The 18,962-nt window shown below is 39.8% G+C and overlaps 1 protein-coding gene across 2 annotated transcripts in view; it reads right to left on the reverse strand.

Moving 5' to 3' along the window:
- Nucleotides 1–18,962, reverse strand: part of cacna1ha (calcium channel, voltage-dependent, T type, alpha 1H subunit a) — a 97,217-nt gene that overhangs the window by 13,920 nt on the left and 64,335 nt on the right. Inside the window, exons 11-27 of one of the 2 annotated variants that reach the window (XM_086061354.1) lie at nucleotides 18,263–18,429; nucleotides 17,856–18,050; nucleotides 14,332–14,483; nucleotides 13,530–13,715; nucleotides 13,319–13,436; nucleotides 9,758–9,913; nucleotides 8,849–8,936; nucleotides 8,468–8,745; nucleotides 6,964–7,335; nucleotides 6,043–6,146; nucleotides 5,821–5,944; nucleotides 4,655–4,723; nucleotides 4,372–4,556; nucleotides 3,881–4,007; nucleotides 3,596–3,721; nucleotides 3,314–3,403; nucleotides 2,793–2,985 (exon numbers count right to left, since the gene is read on the reverse strand). In XM_086061354.1, the coding sequence (XP_085917480.1) occupies nucleotides 2,793–2,985; nucleotides 3,314–3,403; nucleotides 3,596–3,721; nucleotides 3,881–4,007; nucleotides 4,372–4,556; nucleotides 4,655–4,723; nucleotides 5,821–5,944; nucleotides 6,043–6,146; nucleotides 6,964–7,335; nucleotides 8,468–8,745; nucleotides 8,849–8,936; nucleotides 9,758–9,913; nucleotides 13,319–13,436; nucleotides 13,530–13,715; nucleotides 14,332–14,483; nucleotides 17,856–18,050; nucleotides 18,263–18,429 (2,730 nt within the window). Of the gene's footprint in view, nucleotides 1–2,771; nucleotides 2,986–3,313; nucleotides 3,404–3,595; nucleotides 3,722–3,880; nucleotides 4,008–4,371; nucleotides 4,557–4,654; nucleotides 4,724–5,820; nucleotides 5,945–6,042; nucleotides 6,147–6,963; nucleotides 7,336–8,467; nucleotides 8,746–8,848; nucleotides 8,937–9,757; nucleotides 9,914–13,318; nucleotides 13,437–13,529; nucleotides 13,716–14,331; nucleotides 14,484–17,855; nucleotides 18,051–18,262; nucleotides 18,430–18,962 lie in introns of both variants that reach the window. The other variant, XM_086061279.1, reaches the window with a different exon arrangement.

Genomic DNA, 18,962 nt, shown 5'->3' on the forward strand with positions numbered 1-18,962 from the left:
TTTGACTCATTGCTTCTTTATGACTAAAAGTCATTACAGTGCATCGTCTCTGACTCCAAATCTGCAGAAAGTTGTGATCGGAAACAACTACAACCACAATAATAAATTGTTCAATTAATAACTGTCTAGCAGTTCCAATTAAAATTGAGCATTATTGTCTTTAATAAGGCGCATTTTTAGCGAAAGCTACTCTGTTTTGATTGCACATTCACATGTCCATATGAATAATATGGGATGTATGACTCATGCCTTTTGTAGTAAAACAAATGTATGACTGAAAGGACTCTCTGTTTATTCAACAACACACGTTTTCTTTTTAGATAGTCATTCATACTTACTCTACACTCTTTTATTGATTTGCGGAGCCGGAAATCTTCAATTCGAATTGCTTCACGAGTAAACGTGACAAAGTTTTGGATTAAGATTGTGTGAAGTTGAACATCCAGCAGCCACGTGAGCTTTTAACAATCATTGGAATTGCTGACATTCAGTTGTTTAAAACGTGTTTCTTCTTGTTCAGGTGATAGTCACATGACAGTAACTCCATTCCAATGAAGTTGGGATCTTGTGTTAAACATACGAAAAAACTAGAGCTGTCAAACGGTTACATTTTTAAAATCAGATTAATCACATCTTGGAATTTTGATTAATCACGATTAATCGCTTAATAGAAAAGTCATTTTTTTAATCAACATTTTTGTGGCGCCAAATTTGATGAGCACCGTTTATGTGTTAATTATTTTGACATTTAATGTTATGAGGACGTCTTCAGCATTTTTTGACACACTGCACAAGCTCATCCTCCTCTTTTTCTAATCAGTTAATTACTTGCATAATTTAAAATGGGAAAAAAAATGACCCCAATATTTTGACATCAACAAATATTCTAAATGTCATACGCAAACGTTTATTAAATGCTTTACTTTAATGCAAGTATTTATGTTTATTGCTCAAACACAACCTGTGCTAAACGTAGCCATCCGCTGTCACACTAAAGGATAATCTATGGTCAAAATCAATAGTGTGATTACTCTGCGTTAATTCATGATTAATGCGATAATTTTTTTGTGATTAATTAATCGGTTAATGCTTTAACTTTGACAGCACTAGTAAAAACAAAATACAATGACTTGCAAACCATGTTCAACCTATATTTAAATGATTACACTACAAAGACAAGATATTTAATGTTCAAACTGATCAACTTAATTGCTTTTAGCAAATAATCATTAAGATGTGACTTTTGAACTTTGTGTCCATAACTGTCTGGATGATTCTTATCCTCTTTGCTCCGGAGGAGACGACGTCTACACTTTCCACAATTTGAAATGTGGACTCGTCAGACCGGGCGGCACGGTAGATGATTGGTTGGCACGTCCGTCTCCCAGTGCCGAGGACGTGGGATCGAGTCCAGGCTTCGGCCTTCCTGGGTGGAGTTTGCATGTTCTCACCGTGGGTTTTCTCCGGGTACTCCGGTTCCCTCCCACATTCCAAAGACATGCATGGCAGGTTAATTGAACACTCCAAATTGTCCATAGGTGTGATTGTGAGTCTCGGTGTGCCCTGCGATTGCTGCCTGAAGCCAGCTGGGATAGGCTCCAGCGCAAATGTACGTTTAAGAATATTGTCCTTAAGCTGTTCAACTATTTTCTGACACACTTGTTCACAAAGAGGTGAACCTCGCCCCATCTTTTCTTGTAAATGGCTGAGCAATTCAAGGAAGTTTCTTTGATGCACAATCATGGCACCCACCTGTTCCCAATTAGCCTGTCCCCCTGTGGGATGTTCCAAACAGGTGTTTGATGAGCATTCCTCAACTTCCTCAGTCTTTTTTACCACCTGTTACAGTTTTTTTTTTTAAACGTTTTGCCGCCATAAAATCCAGTTTATTATTATTTGCTAAAACAACTGTCAAGTTGATCAGTTTGAACATTTAATATATTGTTTTTGTAGTGTATTCAATTAAGTACAGGTTGAACATGATTTGCAAATCATCGTATTGTGTTTCTATTTGTTTAACACAATGTCCCAACTACATTGTAATTAGATGTGTAATTTCTGATTTTTTTGCCAGCAAAAAGCATCTTCTTATTTTTGCACAGTCATAAATGGTCTCCTTAACTCAACATACAGTCTAGCAAATAGCAGTAACAGCATCTGCTATGTTTCTGAGTCTGCCAGTCAAAGCATGTTAGCAGGAAATGTCCTACCCGTATGACGAGAAGCCTCTGGCTTGCACAAAGTAGGACGAGCGAACATTCGCTTTTGACCCAACAGAATTTCCTACAAAAGTCTAATGAGCAAAGTAGGGGCCCAAATCGTTATCGCATGCAGGGGAAGCTTTTTTTTTCTGTTTTCTTGTTTTGCAAGAAAGAAAAAACATTAGAATAGAATGAAACTCAGAGCCGGTTATTTGCTGTTCAACATTTCTATGACACAAGGTCTACTGTCTTGTCTTGTTTTCATAGGTTAAAAAAGGTTGAGCATTCACATGTTATTATCATGGATGACTGAAATGCAAGATTATATTTCCTGTGATTTTTGTTCATGCAGTGATAAGGAAAGGTTGGGCAGCAGTCATGCAACTCCATGCGACAGAGTGGTGTAGCCCACACCTTGTCAGTAATCACTGCTAGTGTGAGCTCGCCAGTCTGTGAAACTCTCCCTAATTTAATCAATGAACGTCTGAAATGTCCCTTCATTCCGTTTTCTTTTTTCTTTTTTTTTCAGGCTCTGAAAGCAGGCAGTGCTCAGAAAAATAGACTACCGACCAGCCCCTTCATTCTCCTTACTCCTGCGCTTTTTCTCTATGATTTTGAGCCTTTTCTCCTCCCGTAAGCGAGCCTCCTCCTCTTCCTGGTCCTGCCGACACTTGTGGAAATTCTCCACCACAACGCCGACGAACATGTTGAGGACGAAAAAGCTGACGATGAGCAGGAAGGAGATGAAGTAAAGCAGCATCCACGGGTTGTGGTTCCTCACAGGCTGCAAAGAGGAAAGAATGTTTGTTATCTCACACCTTTGAGTCTGTCAGTGCATTTGTTTGATTCCAAGCATGATCAAGTCATGGTCATGGTAAAAAAAAAATATATATATATATGACAAAAGATTATTTTGGGACTTTTCACCACAGGTCAGACTTCTAAAACCTGCAAACCAATTGAAGCATCAAACCACCTACTTTTTTTTGTTTTGAACTTACATTGCTATTGAACCGCAAAAAAAATAAAAAATAAAACCAGTTGGTGACATAGTAAAAGTGTCGTAATAGATTCCAGTCATTATGATGCATCATGAATCAAGATCACTTTACCTGTTGGTCCACTCCCACTGCATCCAGGCCGTCGTACATAATATTGACCCAGCCGTCCTTACATGACAGGACAAACAAAGACATCAGAGCCTGGAGTGGAAAAACAGAAATGCAAGGTCAACACACACAAACCCTGTGTTCGTCCTTCATAGCATTCTGTGTTAATATTTATTTGTTCAAAATTAAAGGTTTGTTTTTCTCAAACCACTTGCAGTATTTTTTTATATAGCTGGGCATTAAGCATCTTATTTCATTCCTGCATGTCTTGTTTTTTTTCCATACCTGAATCAGGTTATCAAAGTTGTACTTCCTTCGTATCCAGCTGTAGTTGGCTTGCAGACAGTCTGACTTGTTGGTTATGTTTTTGGTGTTAACACCTTCACAGTGGAAGAATTTCCCTTTGAATAGCTAGGCAAAAGAAAGAACAACAATGACATTTGTTATATGTTATTTCTCCATCCGACTATTAATTTACAGAACATAAGGATGTCCCATATTTTCACAAAGACGCATTTACATGTCATGGTTCTGTTGCTAATCATACTAAAAGCGTGTATAAAGAACTACCTGCACTCCCAAGATGCCAAACACAATAAAGAAAGCGCAGCAAATCAGGACAATGTTGCCGATGGGCCGAAGAGAAGTGATGAGGGTCTCCACAACTAATTTTAATCCTGGTGCCCGACTGATTACTCTGGAATACACAAACAAAAACAACAACCTTATGTAGGTTGCAGCCTGCATGAGCTATTGAGATACACTGCAAGAAAATATTAAGGACCAATCTTCACAAGACTTTTATCATGCATTTCAGAGAATGAAACAAAATCTGGGTGGAACTTGAAAAAGCTACTTCACATAATACAAAATATATACATTAATCGCCACAGTTTCTGGACAGTTTTTTTTCCTCTGTGATTTGTTTTGCCTCTTACATTATATTACTTTTTTTTTATAGTAAGAACAAGATTTCAAACATTATGAGCTCTAATGTCTGCATGCTTGGCTTCCTTTTAAGGACATATTGGATATTACAAATGTCCAAACTGACTATGTACCTAAGTGGGCGCAATGTGCGTAGTAATCGTAGAACTCGGAGGATGCCCAGGATCCGGTTCCCACCAGAATATGCCAGAGAGACCAGAATGTCCACCAGAGACACAAACACCAACACACCGTCCAGAACATTCCAACTGGACTGAAGGTAGCTCTGCTTGCCAAAGCAGAACCCGAGCGCTACCACCTGACATGGAAGCACACAACATGGTATGAACTCAACTATAACTCAATGCATTTAAACTTAATCTTCAATAGTGAGGCCAAACGAACAGTGATGATTACCTTGATGGCCATCTCTGCAAAGAAGATCACAGTGAAAACATAGTTGGACACTCCGAGAAATATTCGCTCCTAAATGTGAAGAAAGAAATGAAGATTGGGATAGAATTGTTACACGATAAACACAAATACCAGATTTTCATTGTTTTATGTTGGGAGAGAGCCAATCTACTCCCTGAGCCATGTCGCGCCTACTGTGTGTTAGTATATCGCTCGTGTCTGGTCGGTGATGGATTTCACTTTCCTTTCTTTTCTTTGGTCCTTCCTCGGGTCTCCTGACGGCCTCGCGACTCTGATTGGATTCTGGGGTGTTCGGTTTGGGTGAGCGATGTGGGATTTTTCGGTGGGTTTTGGGTGAACTGATACATGCACGATCACACGCACGCACACACGCACATACACATACACACCCACATGCACATACACACCCACATACAAAATAAAAATGTATAAAAAATATATATAAATAATAAAAAAAAATAAAAAAAAGAGAGCAATGATGACATGCCAAATCGGTAAAATTACAGAATGAACTGAGCTCTCCGGAGGAAAAAAAAAAAAAAAAAAGTATATCGCTCATGTCAGCTGGAATCTTCGTACCTCCAAGACCAAAAACAATGATCTCATTTTGGATGTTAGCAAGCAATAGGAGTGGCATAGCTCAGGTGGTAGATTGGCCTTCTCCCAAGCTGAAGCTCATGAGTTTGTTCCTCAAATCTTGTGTAACTTTTGTTTTTAAATAAGCTAGTAAAATGTACTAAAAATAATTCCTTCTAAAATTGACTTAAAATTTCGGAGTGAAAAAACGTTACTAGTTTTTTGTCATGGGATAGGCCAATTCTCTCGTACACAAAATTTACGCTGAATATTTTACTCTCTTCCAAGTGTAAATTGTACTCTGTTTAAAGTGGGACTAAACAGACTATTTTTTAGAGTAAAATGTACTCTACAAAATGTACTGTGTAGTCCTTCAATACATCTTACAGGTAGCATTCATACTCAGTTTTGTGTGGTTCTTGTTGTTATTGAAAAATTCCCAAAGTTTTTTGTGTGTTTAAAAGATGTGGAGATACAGCACATGTTTTTCATTGTACAGCGACAATGCATATTTATGGAAGAGTAAACTATTTTACGATTAACATGAAACAGATTCTATCAGTGTGTCTTACCGTGCTGTTAGGCTTTATATTAGGTCTTTCCAAAGCGATCGTGATGCAGTTGAGGAAGATGAAAACCAGAACCACATGGTCAAATAGTTTGTGAGAGCTCACACTTTGGCACCACACGCGGAATCTAAACAGACACACAGATAAAGAGATCCATGAATTGTAATCGTCATTCCAAGCAAGTAAATAAATGTCAGAGCTTTAAAGAAAGGAAAAGAGACCCACGGGTTCTCTGGTGAAAACAAGTACAACGTCCATTCTTCATGTTCTTTGCACCAGCGAGGTTTCAAGTTGTGGAGCTCTTTCTTGATCACGCAGCAAAGAGAACTCTGCATGAGTCGGACATGACATGTCAACATCAGCTTACACGTCAACAACACACAAACTGTAAATGCATGAACATCATGTTGGTGTTAAACTGGAATGATAAAACACCTTTGGGCAAACAATGGAAATGAGTGGTTCATCAGCGGTGCCATGGTAAATTATCCGGTTCCACTAAGTTACTTATTTATTACAAAGTGCTAAGAAATGAATTAAGGCTGAAAATACAACAATGTGCTCTGCAACAGGATTTGTCGTTTATATGTGTGCTCTCAAATGGTTGAGCTCAGATAACCACAAATACATTCAAGCTGGGACATCATATGCGCGCTGATGCATACTCTTTCAAGTGTACACTCAGAACACACTCCCGCCTGCATGTGCCCAGTGACAGAAGGGTCAGTATGCCCAGGAGGAGGCCTGGGTTTGAGCACATTTTACAGCTAACTAAATTCAATTTGCAGGCAATAAAACCACCCACCTGTCGAGACGGAGGTCATCTACAACCACAGTGGGGTACATTCTTTTGCAGCCTGAATACACACCGCATTTACACACAGAAGCTTTACACCCAATTAACAGAGGAGAAAAGTACAAAGGCTGGCCGAGGGAATAGAAGGGGAGAGGGATAATCACATAAAGAACTCTATGTAAACAGAGTCACAAAGGGAACCGAAAACCTTGTGACCCAGCAAGAATGTTCTAAATTTTCTAAGGGGGCCTCACTTGCTCGCAGATTTGATCTAAGTGAGGAATGCACAATGCCATTAAGAAGATTCCCCAATGCATACATTTGGATAGTTAAGACTCATGGCAACTTACATCATCATCAATGTCATCTTCAGGCAAGGAGTCATCTTTGGAGTCACTGTTGACATTGGAATTGAAAGTCATGCTCCCCCCATTACAGTCGCCATATTGGGCCATGATGGCAGGGCAGAGAGTGGACGCCTGCAACAGCTCCAAGGGATCCGGCTGGATTAGATTGTCGTACCCGCCAGCATCGGCATTGTCACCCACACCGTCTTCCTCCTCTCCTCTCTCCCCGGACAACAGGCTCTCTCTTTCGCCGCTGGTGTCTCGCCTCTTGAGGCTCGGCGCTCTTCCCAGACTATTCCAACTGGAGCGACGGCTTCCCCATGAGCTGGATCCACGAGGAAGAAGAGGCGAGCGGCGTGCTGGACTCGAGTGGCTCTGCAGGAACAGGAATTATGAGGACTCAGTGTTTGTCCATGTCATGGATTTAATGAAAATAACTGATTAAACCTTTGCGTAGCAAAGATGAAATAACTGATGTAATGAATTATAGTGAGTTTATTTTGGATTTAGACATCTACTGGTGTGACTAGGTACAGGCTAAGGCATGCATTTAGTAAATGAGTTAAGAGCATAATAAATGAGTTTACTTCCTGGATTTTAAAGACATTATCAGTAATGTTAAGAAAATGGATGGATGGATGAATGAATGGATGGATAATGACGAAAACAGTGATTCTTTACTTATGTAAGAAACAACTGCTGTGAACATAATTAAGGTGACTGTCCTTCATGGTGGTGGATATGGAGGACCAAAAATGTCAAAATAAATGAATAAATTAATAATGTAATTCAAAAATTTAATATAAATGGACATAAAAACAACAACAAAATAAATACATTTTAAAAAAATAAATACAAAAATGAAAAACGAGATTAAAAAAATTAAAATAAATATAAAAATAAATGTAGACATAAATACAAAAATAAATAATAGGACTGGTTAGGACCACCCCGTCATTTGAATTACATTTCATGACGCATTTCATGCTGACAGTGTCTGCGGCATGAAACAAATACATATGAGAGCAGACCCTTTTTATTTATTTATTGATTGATTATTAAATGTATTTATATATTAATTTTTTTGTATCTAATTCCACATTTATTTTTATTTTTATTTATTTATTTTTATTTTTGCATTTATATTACTTTCATTTATTTATTTATTTTGTTGTTTTTACTTACTTACTTTAATTGATATTTGATTTTTTTCCTGTATTTTTTAATTATCGTATATGTTTTATATCTGTTTTTATGTATTCATTTATTTATTTATTCATGTTGGCATTTGGTCCTCCATTGGTGGATTTGATTGTTTGCCTAGGTCTGTAGTGAAAGATTTAACAGTTGCAGTGATGAATCTGCCACAAATTGCAAGTTGCAATTCTCACTAAGTCCTTGCCGTGTAGTGTATAAACATACATTCCATGATATGTGTGAGAGTTCATCAATTGGCTGAAGAATCAGATATATAGCAAAGCTTCAAGTGAATCAGTCACAAGCTCACCAAAGATCTCTGATCACATGTTAAGGCATCCATGGAGGTGGCACTTCCACGGCGAGACTCTTGGCGGACCGTCCCTGCTTCAGGAGGTCCGACCTCCCCACATTGCAAAACTCCCTCTCTGGCCATGACCTCGTCCTCCAGGTACGACTCTGGCCCTAAAGAGCTCTTTGGAGTGGGCATGGGCGTGGCTGCCGTTCGCATGATTATGGGAGGAGCCATCGAATTACGAGGGTCGACATGACCATTGGCCGTCATCATCAGAGTATACATCTTTAGCTCTGTAGAGGGTATAGATGACATTTTTTTCAGATGCAATAAAGTGTCTGTTTGTCATGAAGCATTTAAGATAAACTTGAATATATTAACCAACATTTCACCTACCGGTGTCTCTGAGCTGCTCTACTTTCTCATCCTCCTCAAAGTTGTCTGACTTTTTGTCATCATCTGACTCGGAGCGATTTGCATCACCCTAAGACACACACATTGTATTGATAGTCAAACTAAAGGATTTGATTTGTTCAACACTGGTTAAATACTGAACAAATGAAGTTTTTCTGACAAATTTATGACAGTATGTTACTGGCCAAAGCAGAAAGACAAAAAAAAAAGCTTTATCCATGGGCCATATAGTCTCTGTATTGCTATTTTTTTTAGACCATCAAACTGCTGTTTAATGTCAAAACTTGGTGCAGTTAACAGATTCAAAAGGTTCAGGAGGGAATCAATCACTGTTGCCAAGTTCCATGCCTGGAGAGGGCTTGTGCTACACGGGTGCTCACCGTAACCAGGTTGGAAGAAGGATTGATCATCAAATTGATTGGAGTTTGCAATACCGGTCGACAGTAATCTTCATCCTTTTGCCCCCTTTTAAAAACAGTGATCCCTCACTTAATGTGACATTTCTGCAATTGAGTGGCTGCACTTGTGGCCCTGCAATGGCTCAACTGGGAGTTTATTAACAGCAAGACATGGCCGCTGCTGTGAATGAGAGCTGTTGTTCAGAAGTGAACATAAATCTGTTCTCTCTTGTCCTGGCAATGCTATCACAATAAACCCACCTTGGCTGGGAAACGGTCTGTTCTGTCAGAAACAATGTAGCATAATTCCAATGTAGCACCTCTCATGTAGCTAAATAAGGTTGGCAAAATACCAAAACTACCTCACATGCAATCCGCTACTGCAAATTACAACCACAATATAAATACATCAATACTTCTGTGACCGTGTAAGTCTATAGAACACTAAAACAAGTCCAATGAAAGTATCTTAAGTTAAAAGAATGCGACTCACCTCAGCCTGAAAGCCCTCAACCAAGATGGCCACTAGCAAGTTGAAAAGCACGTAGTTTCCAAATGTCATCAGGGCAACAAAGTAGAGGGCCGCCCATGGGGAGGTGGAGGCCATACCGTTATACAACACCACGTTCCAATCCTCCTGGGTTAAAATCTGCACATTCCAGAAAAACATGATGAGAATGTGAGTTGTGGAGAGTTGTTTTTTTGGGGATTAAAAACAAAGACACAAATACTGTAAAAATACAGAAATAATCACTTTTACACCCTTGCGGTACTTAAGGGTTGTTCAAAATGAGAAGAGCTACTTTTACTGCCATCATGCAGCAGTACTTCAACTTCTTCCACAAGGGATTACTATAAGATGACAAGCAAGGTCTATGTGAGTGAGTGTGCACGTATAGTGTGTGTGTGTGTGTGTGTGTGTGTGTGTGTGTGTGTGTGTGTGTGTGTGTGTGTGTGTGTGTGTGTGTGTGTGTGGGTGGGTGTGTGTGTGTGTGTGTGTGTTTATGCGGAGTAGCTTTTAAACCAATGCCAGAGATGAAAGCATTTAAAAGTAGGGCACTGTTCATGATGCAGCATGAAAGCTCTCTGCCCACTCAAACCCCGTGGCAGGGAGGTATTTCACTTGGTTGCATCCGTGCGTGTGCTTGTGATGCTAGTGTGTGTGTGTGTGTGTACGTCAGTGTATCGTCCACAAAAGTACAGCAAGTATACAGTACTCCTGTCAAAGCTGCATAAACGCTTCTTCAGCATCTCTCTCCGACACGCAGCAAAGGGAAATATTCATGCTCTGCTGCAGACTGAGCGCTTGAACAGTATCTCCACACAGGTTAGAAAATAGAAGAGTAGTGGGCTAGACAAGTGGTGGGTGCGCATAGGAACAATTTACTTGTCAACCTTTAATGAGCAGAGCATCTTATGTACAAGCAAACACTTAAAATCACCCACGTTTCACATTTTTATTTTAAATGGCAATGTCGCACATGTTGACTTTAGTACGTTTCAAAATGAGTTGTGTGTTGGGGGATTTTCTAAGTATCCTTTAAAAATGGCATGACACTCAAAACGCCTTATAAATGGTTCCAGATACAGAACACACATGTAGAACGTTTGGATGTCAAGCCATTAAAACGCCATATCTACAATCACTGGCTAAAAGTATACTGAGTTCAAATTGATGGCAGATTTAGTAAAATAAATCCTTCAGAGCAACATTTTAAGCATGTCAGCATATCATTGTTGTATTTTGCGCTTCATAATGTGCCACGCATTTTCATTGATAGTCAGGTCTGGAATGCCGGCAGGCCAGTCTAGTACCCATACTCTTTAACCGTGAAGCCACACTGATGTAAGATGTATAGAATGTGGCTTGGTGTTGTCTTTTTAAAATAAGCAGAGACATCCCTGAAAAAGATTGACTTCCTTGTATGGCAAAATATGCTGCCTCAAAATCCACATGTCATTTTCAGCATTAATGGTGCCTTCCCAGATGTGCAAGCAACACATGCCATGGGCAATCACTAACACACCCACATACAATCACAGATGCTGGTTTTTGAACCTTGCGCTGATAACAATCTGGAAGGTCCGTTTGCTCTTTGGCCCTGAGGACACGACATCCAATGATTTTGAAAAATAACTTGAAATGGGGACTCGTCAGACCTCAGCACACTTTTCCACTTTGCGCCAGTCCAGAGATGAACTCAGGTCTGAGAAGCGGACAGCGTTTCTGGGTGCTGTTATGTGAAGTTTGCTTTTGCATGGTAGCGTTTTAACTTGCATTTGCAGATGTAGCAAGTGTTAAGTGGTGTTCTTGAGCCCATGGTAGCAATATGCCGTTTTTTCATGAGATAAGATCGCCCGAGAGATCAAAGGTCATGTGTTTTCAATGTTGGTTTTTGGCCTTGCCGCTTGGGTGCAGAGCTCTGAATCTTTTGATGATGATTATGCACCGTAGATGATGAAATCCTTAAATTCCTTGTAAAAGCACGTTGAGAAACGTCCTTAAACTGTTGGACTGTTTGCACGTGCAGTTGTTCACAAAGTGGTCACTCCTTTCTTGCTTGTGAACAACTAAGCCTTCCTTTTATACCCAATCATGACACTGGCATGTTTCCAATTCATCTGTTTACCTGTGGAATCTTCCAAACATGCATTTTTCCTCAACTCTCCCAGGCTATTGTTGCCTCTCTTCCAGCATTTTTAAAACATATTGCAGGAATTAATTGTGATGTATTCAATTGAATATAGGTTAATGGTAAAAACCATCGTATTCTATTTTTGCTTACTTTATACACAATGCCCCTTCACGTCATTCGGATTAATTGAGATTTGCACTTAGAGCTCTCACTAAGAATATAATATGTTGCCAACGAATACAGCGGTAGCACATTCCAGAGTTTAACTCTTTGACCGCCAAAAACGTTTAATAACGTTTAGTAAAATCCAAATGAGTGCCGCCAAAGACGTTAAGACGTTCACTATGTTTTTTTTGTTTTGTTTTTTAAACGGGTGGAGGAAAACCTTGGCATCTGTGCTGAAAGTATCAAGCAGGTCGAGTTAGTATAATGACTATTTTTGGGCACTAGATGGCAGCGATGACAAGATCGGGTAGGCGTCAGTAGAAGACGTGAGGCGGAGCTAGAGTGTTGAGGGGAGAATGGCTGAGGAGGCGAAAATGGCGACCGGTTTCAAGCAGCTCACGCTTGAGCATTTTTTTCAAAGACAAAAAGTATCGACCAATGCTAAAGAGCACATTGATGATGATGATGGTGACTCCGAGATTGACGCCGAAGTTGGAACCGTTGACGCCGAAGTTGGAAGCGTTGACGTGGCGGCTTCGATCACATCACAAAGCCTCACCGGCTAGCGATGCTAACGGCGGAAAACGAGCACTTCTGCACAGGCGGACGTTCAATCGGACGATGAAGAGTACCCCGAGTCCAATGCATATTCATCGGAGGAGTGGGTACAGTCTGATCACGGAGAAGACACTGGTTCTGGACTACGATGCCACCATGAATGGAGTGGATAAGATGGATCAGAACATCTACCACCCGGTATAGGAACTGAAGGACATGAGGAAGCCATTACTGAAGAACGGAATAAGGTAGAAACAAACTTTTTCTTCTGATGAAAGATGAGAGTTCAATCTTTCATTTGGTAGTATCTGTGTTTCCATAGTCCAACACACAAAATTTTCTGTGGACCTTGAAAGATCAGTCAAAATGCTTAAATCAGCTAGGACTCACATGTTCTCTTTTCTGAAAATGCTTGGCAGTCAAAGAGTTAACTGAGCCAAAATTGATGTATAGTATATAGCAATATGAAAAAAAAGGCAGAAACTGTCTTCTAGCACATTTAGCATTCAAACAGAGCCAATGAAAGTCATCCTACAGTTTGTCTTCATATATTTTACACCAAAAAGCTGAATAATTCTTTGTTGCTTGATTCTTCTTTACTGCATTGTTATTATCATCATCGTCGTTGTTGTCATCATCATCATCATCATCATCATCATCATCATCATCATAATTCATACTTATGTGCAGCTAACCTGAAATACGGTGACAATTGCCCACAAAAGAGTGTCAAAGTTCTTGCGGTCAGGAATGGTGTCTCCGTCATCTGTCTGAAGACTGAATTTGCAACCAAACAGATGCATACCCAGTATGCTGCAAAGATAAAGGTAAACAACAACAAAAACAGGTTCATCATCCGCACAGATATGTTAGGAATATTTTTCTTAATTTTGAACTAATACACACCTAAAGGTGAAGATGAAGAGCATCAGAAGCATGCAGAAGGTAGCCACATTATCCATTGTCTTCATCAGGACAACAAGTTGTCTCCTCAGTGCAGGAAGGAAGCGAACCAACTTGAGAACTCGAAGCAGACGGAAAGTACGCAGGACCGACAACCCGCCGTCAGATTGGCCAATTATCTCCCACACACTGAGAAGGAGATGACATTTAAATAGCAAAGACTAATGAGAAATGTGAACTTAAAATGTTGTCAGTGTCATTAAAGTCAGTAATGACAGCAAACACTCTATAGACAAAACATTCATATCTTTTGTCAGTCAGGGCCAGAGCGGAGGCAGACAATTATACAGTGTACTTCCAAAATGCTTTTCCGGAAAGACTAAACCATAGTCCATAACCCTGAACTCCTTTCAAGCAATTCTTGGTAGAACAACAACCAAGATTGTGAGGTAGTTTCTCCTCAAATATGGCAGAAAAGTATGTGTATTGGCCACGAGTTCCGGGAATTCCACAATCAAACACAATCTTTACATAATCATCAGTTCATTTTATGTCGAGTTAATATCCATAAGTGCTATTGCAACACATTATGCTAGTGCCATTATATTACATTATGGTGGGTTATTTTATGCATTATGCAGCAGTTCTGGAGTGATTCATGAGTTCATTATGAGTTGGTCAGAATATTACAACGATGGATAGCATGAGCCTTGATAGCTAATGGCTGACAAGTAGGAGAAGAAATGCTTTCAGCAGTGGCCTAGGGTGAAAAATACTTGGTGTGGAAAATAATTTGTCTGGTTACCTGATGATAACAATGACGCTGTCAAAAATGTTGTACGGATTTCTGATATATCCAAACAGGCCGAAAGCCAGCAGCATGAATCCCATCTCCAAAACAAACATGCTAGTGAAAACGATGTTGCTGATCTCGAGCACATCCGTCAACTCCTCTGGCTGCAGGAATGAGAAAAGTAGGTTAGGGATAAAGGTGAGACACCCCAACAACAAAAAAATCATCACCCTAAAAGAAGAAGTTAGTTAATCTTTCTACTCTGCTGGGAATCCCTTTGGAGTGGGTGTGCCCTAAATCAAGCTATTATCAATCAAGTTCCCGAGCGGGAGTCAGGCCCAATCCATCAAATGGAGCAGACGAGTTCCAATTTATCAGAAGTGATCTGTTTCACTTAACCCACCGTAGAGTCAGTGATACAGTTGCTTCAACTGAGGGCTTGAAATCAAGTTTGAAGGTGCTTAACAGGTTTGTGTGTTCACATTTGGCTTTCAATCTACATCCACAATGGAACTCTCACAGTACTTTAACAGTGGACTCGAGTGCCATTTTTTATTACCTATGTAGCACATCAACAACATGAATGAACAAACAGGGGAGGTTGCAGGGTCGTCGTTTCCATTTGACTTTACACAGCACATTTTTTGCTTGTAAGTCTTAATATAGTCATTCATTTGTACTATTTACGGAGAAGATGGGATGGATAGCTAAGTTAGTGCTATCAAAGTTAAAGCATTAACTTATTGATTAAGCACACCATAAATTTGACCGCAGATGATCGGTCAGGTGGACAGCGGATGGTTACATTAAAGGTAGCGCAGGTTGTGTTTGAGCAGTAAACATAACTACATGCATTAAAATAAAGTATTTAATAAAGGTTTGCGTATGACATTCAGAATATTTGTTTCATTCATTTTAAATTATTATTTAAATCATTATGATCATGTTTAATCAAACTTCAAAGAAGTGACTAATCTGATTACAAAATGTAATAGTTTGACAGCTCTAATATATATACAATACAGGCCAAAAGTTTGGACACACTTTCTCATGCAATGCCTTTTCTTTATTCTCATGGCTGGTTACGCTGTAGATTCCAGTAACGTGCGGTCTACCCCAGGCTGAAAAGAAAGTTTGGCTTTTTCTATTTATTTTAATTATTTCTTTCATTTCAGACAGCCTACACTACCTACAGGTTTAAAAGTGACAACATTTGTTGCTTTTCATACCTCAATTAAAAATGACTCATTACTTCGTCTGGCCTGCAGGCAAAAATGCTGCAAAAATAATCCTCCTGAAGGCACACCGCTACTGTGCTTTTCCCAGCCCTGTCCACGTAGCGATGTGTGTTCGCGCATGCATTGTCATTTTCCCAGTAGAAAAGTCCTTTACGCAAATAGGCAGATCGCTACGCAGCCTTTTTACGTTGCTGTATTCTTCCTATGCGAATGTACGTTTGCACAGCGCATTTGTGAATTCAAAACACACTTAGTGCACAGCACAGTAAGATGACGCCACTCTGGAGAATATAAAACTATTTTCCCGTCTTTCATTTGAGGGAAAAACGTCAGCTTTTGAAAGATGGGAGACCAACGCCTTAGCTACCGGATCTTCGGCAAAGTAACGGACAAAGAATTATTCGTAATTTTCACAAAGAATGGTGCAAAAGGACTTTGTGGGTGTGCTTCAATTAACTGGCTGTTACACTTTACATGGTGTTTGGCATTGCTATTGCTTGATTTTGTGAGGAATTAAGCTGTTTTACAGGGAGATATTCACTTTATTACATTCTTTTCGGGCGTCCGGGCGGGTTTGAAATTGTCCGTTTTTCGTTGTGCGGCAAATTGGAGGCAGAGTGCACTGCAACGTTTACTGAGACTGACAGATTGTGCACTGACAGTGACGGTGGTCCAGAACTTTAGCTGAGTGGCATGTATTGAGCTACCGCACCCAAGGCGCTGGGTGTACAAAAAAAAGATTGCGGAGCAAAAAATGTAAGACTTCTAAAGAGAGTAATGTTTTTTTTTCTATTTTCTACCCATACAGAGGAGGCATACGTTAAAATTGTTTGAATGTATGGCATCTTGTATTTCTCGAGGTCGGGCTGAGTATCCTCTTTTTTTGGAAATGAAAATATGGTCACCCTAGGATACGTTGTACACTCGCCTACCGACACACACATTTGTAATTGGTGTGTTTGTCTCAATTTGCGACCAACCAAACCTAGAGCTCACTGCACGCGGTAGATTCTCACTGAAGGCATCAAAACTATGGAGTTATGTAATGAACAAAAAATAAAAGGTGAAATAACTGAAAACATGTTTTATATTATAGATTTTTCAAAATAACCATTGCTCTGTTTACTTTTGTCATTCTTTTGTCATTCTTACACCTCGGAAAACCCTTAAAGATGACTACCTTTTGAAGCTCATCGAGAGAATGCCAAGAATGTGCAAAAAAGTAATCAGAGAAAAGGGTGGCTATTTATTTATGTATTTATTTGATAATTTTCACCTTTTTTGTTAAGTACATAACTCTAAATGTGTTCGATAGTTGTCATAGTTTTGATGCCTTCAATGAGAATCAACAATGTAGATAATCATTAAAACAAAGCAAATGTAGTGATGAGAAGGTGTGTCCAAACTTTTGGCCTGTACTGTATATATAGACACACCATTAAACAGCATTTATTGGGATTTGATATTTACATTACCATATGACAGCACAACATACAGAAGTCAACAGCACTGGGACATGTTGTTATAATAAACATAAGTAATAACTGCTTTTATTTCTGTAAAGCACGTTGTGTTGTATTTTTAATGTATGAAAAGTGCTATACAAATACAATTTGATTACTTGTAGATTTTTGTAACCAATAATTAGGAGAAAGTTCCTGTGAAGAAGATTGTAGACATCCCTTTTGAAAAATAAACGTTGAGGTGAACGCAAACATGACCAACATACTTCGAATGCCTTTACGAAACATTCCAATAAACATCCTGTCTCGATCTCTGTTTAGGACTCTTCTCATCTCTCTTTGTGTCTGACTTGTTTCCAACATTCCTACACCTCTGCACACAAGTATGCACTCGTAAAAGGAATACAGAACGAGGAGGACACTTATGCAACATGTTAGTGGATGTGCGATAAGTTCATGGTTTCCCTGTCATTCCTAATGTCTATAACAGGAGCATAGACACAGAAAATCAAATCACGCGCAAACACACTCTATGGAGACAGAATTAGTTTAGAGAGAGTTTAGGTTAGAGATTAAGAACAGAAAGGGCAAAAGACACTACTAAATGGACAAAAATATCGGGACATTAACAAATAACACAAATGCTCAGCACAAACTAGTGCCTTCCTGTGATAAACGATTTACTGTATACATGAGTATGTCAACCTCCTCCTTTTGTAGTTTGTATTGTGTCTTTCCCCAAAAAAATATAATAACAATCCATGTTTCTCAGCTATTTCCATTTTTAAGCTCCAAAACGTGCTTTTCATGTAAACGAATGGCCAAAAGGTATTACCTGCTTATGGTACTCGATCCCCATGCTGAGAGTGTTGACGAGGATGGCAATCATGATCCCTCGGTTAAAGTATTTGCTCTCCACTATTCTCTTCAGTTTCTCCCTGAACTTCATCCATGCCCGAAGTGCTCCGTTCTTGTATTCCACAGCGCCGTGTCGTCTCCCCCGACCTCTCCCGCCTCTCAGATCTCCTCCCTAGAAGTGGACATGTTTAAAAAAAAAAAAAAAAAAAAAGGAACCATCAGCAATGAACCGCAATCAAGTCGGTCAATGCCTACATATGTAATCCATGAATGGTTACTTAACATCCATGCCAAATCAATTTTCAACTAATTGTGATATTATTCATGTCATTGTCGTGTTTCATCCTCTGTAAGACACTACTAGTGTTTGCCATCCACAGTGACCTGGGGGAAGTCATGCAGTCCATCGGCTTCTCCCTTGCAACCCTCCGAGTCTCCCAACTCCAGCTCCAAGGTCTCCAGGCTGCGGGCACAGAGAGGGCAGCTCAGTAGTTCCAGGAGCAGTGGACTGGGTACCACGCCTGCCAGCTGGTACAGCACACTCTGGTGACCTGCCAGGGGGCATGATGGGAGAGGGTCACACGTTGCATAACGCTTGATCCTATTGGTCCTCATGTGCAGGACAGACATAGGTTGTTGTTAGGATACTTTCATGAACTGGACTTTATCTAATCATATTCATTCCCTTCAGTTGTGGATGTCGCGATACAAAAAATGGAACTTTTAATTGCATATGTTCAGAGCAGTCTTTCACATCTTAAGTGAACTGGCCATAGTCAATGTCTTAAACTTCCAAGCACATACGCTTTGATTAATGTATGAGCAGCATCCAAGAATGTCAAAGTGTAAAGCTTAAGGTGACGCTGTAGGTATGAATAAATGCGCTTTGAGTCACCGGTGGATTCGCAGCTCGAGCGTGACAACGATCGCTCGACTTCATCGGAAAGGAAATTGCTGTCTGGAGCTGCAGACTGCGGCCTTACGGCAGTAGCAGATAAGGATGGCATGTGATTAACTTGTTTTACTATATAAAATGTCTCCATCAAGGAGTAATTGATGTGACGCTAAGGTGTTTGCACTTTGC

Source organism: Leptonotus elevatus, chromosome 1 (genome assembly GCF_054856555.1).
Source record: "Leptonotus elevatus isolate MCC_2025b chromosome 1, RoL_Lele_1.0, whole genome shotgun sequence".
Lineage (NCBI taxonomy): Eukaryota > Metazoa > Chordata > Actinopteri > Syngnathiformes > Syngnathidae > Leptonotus > Leptonotus elevatus.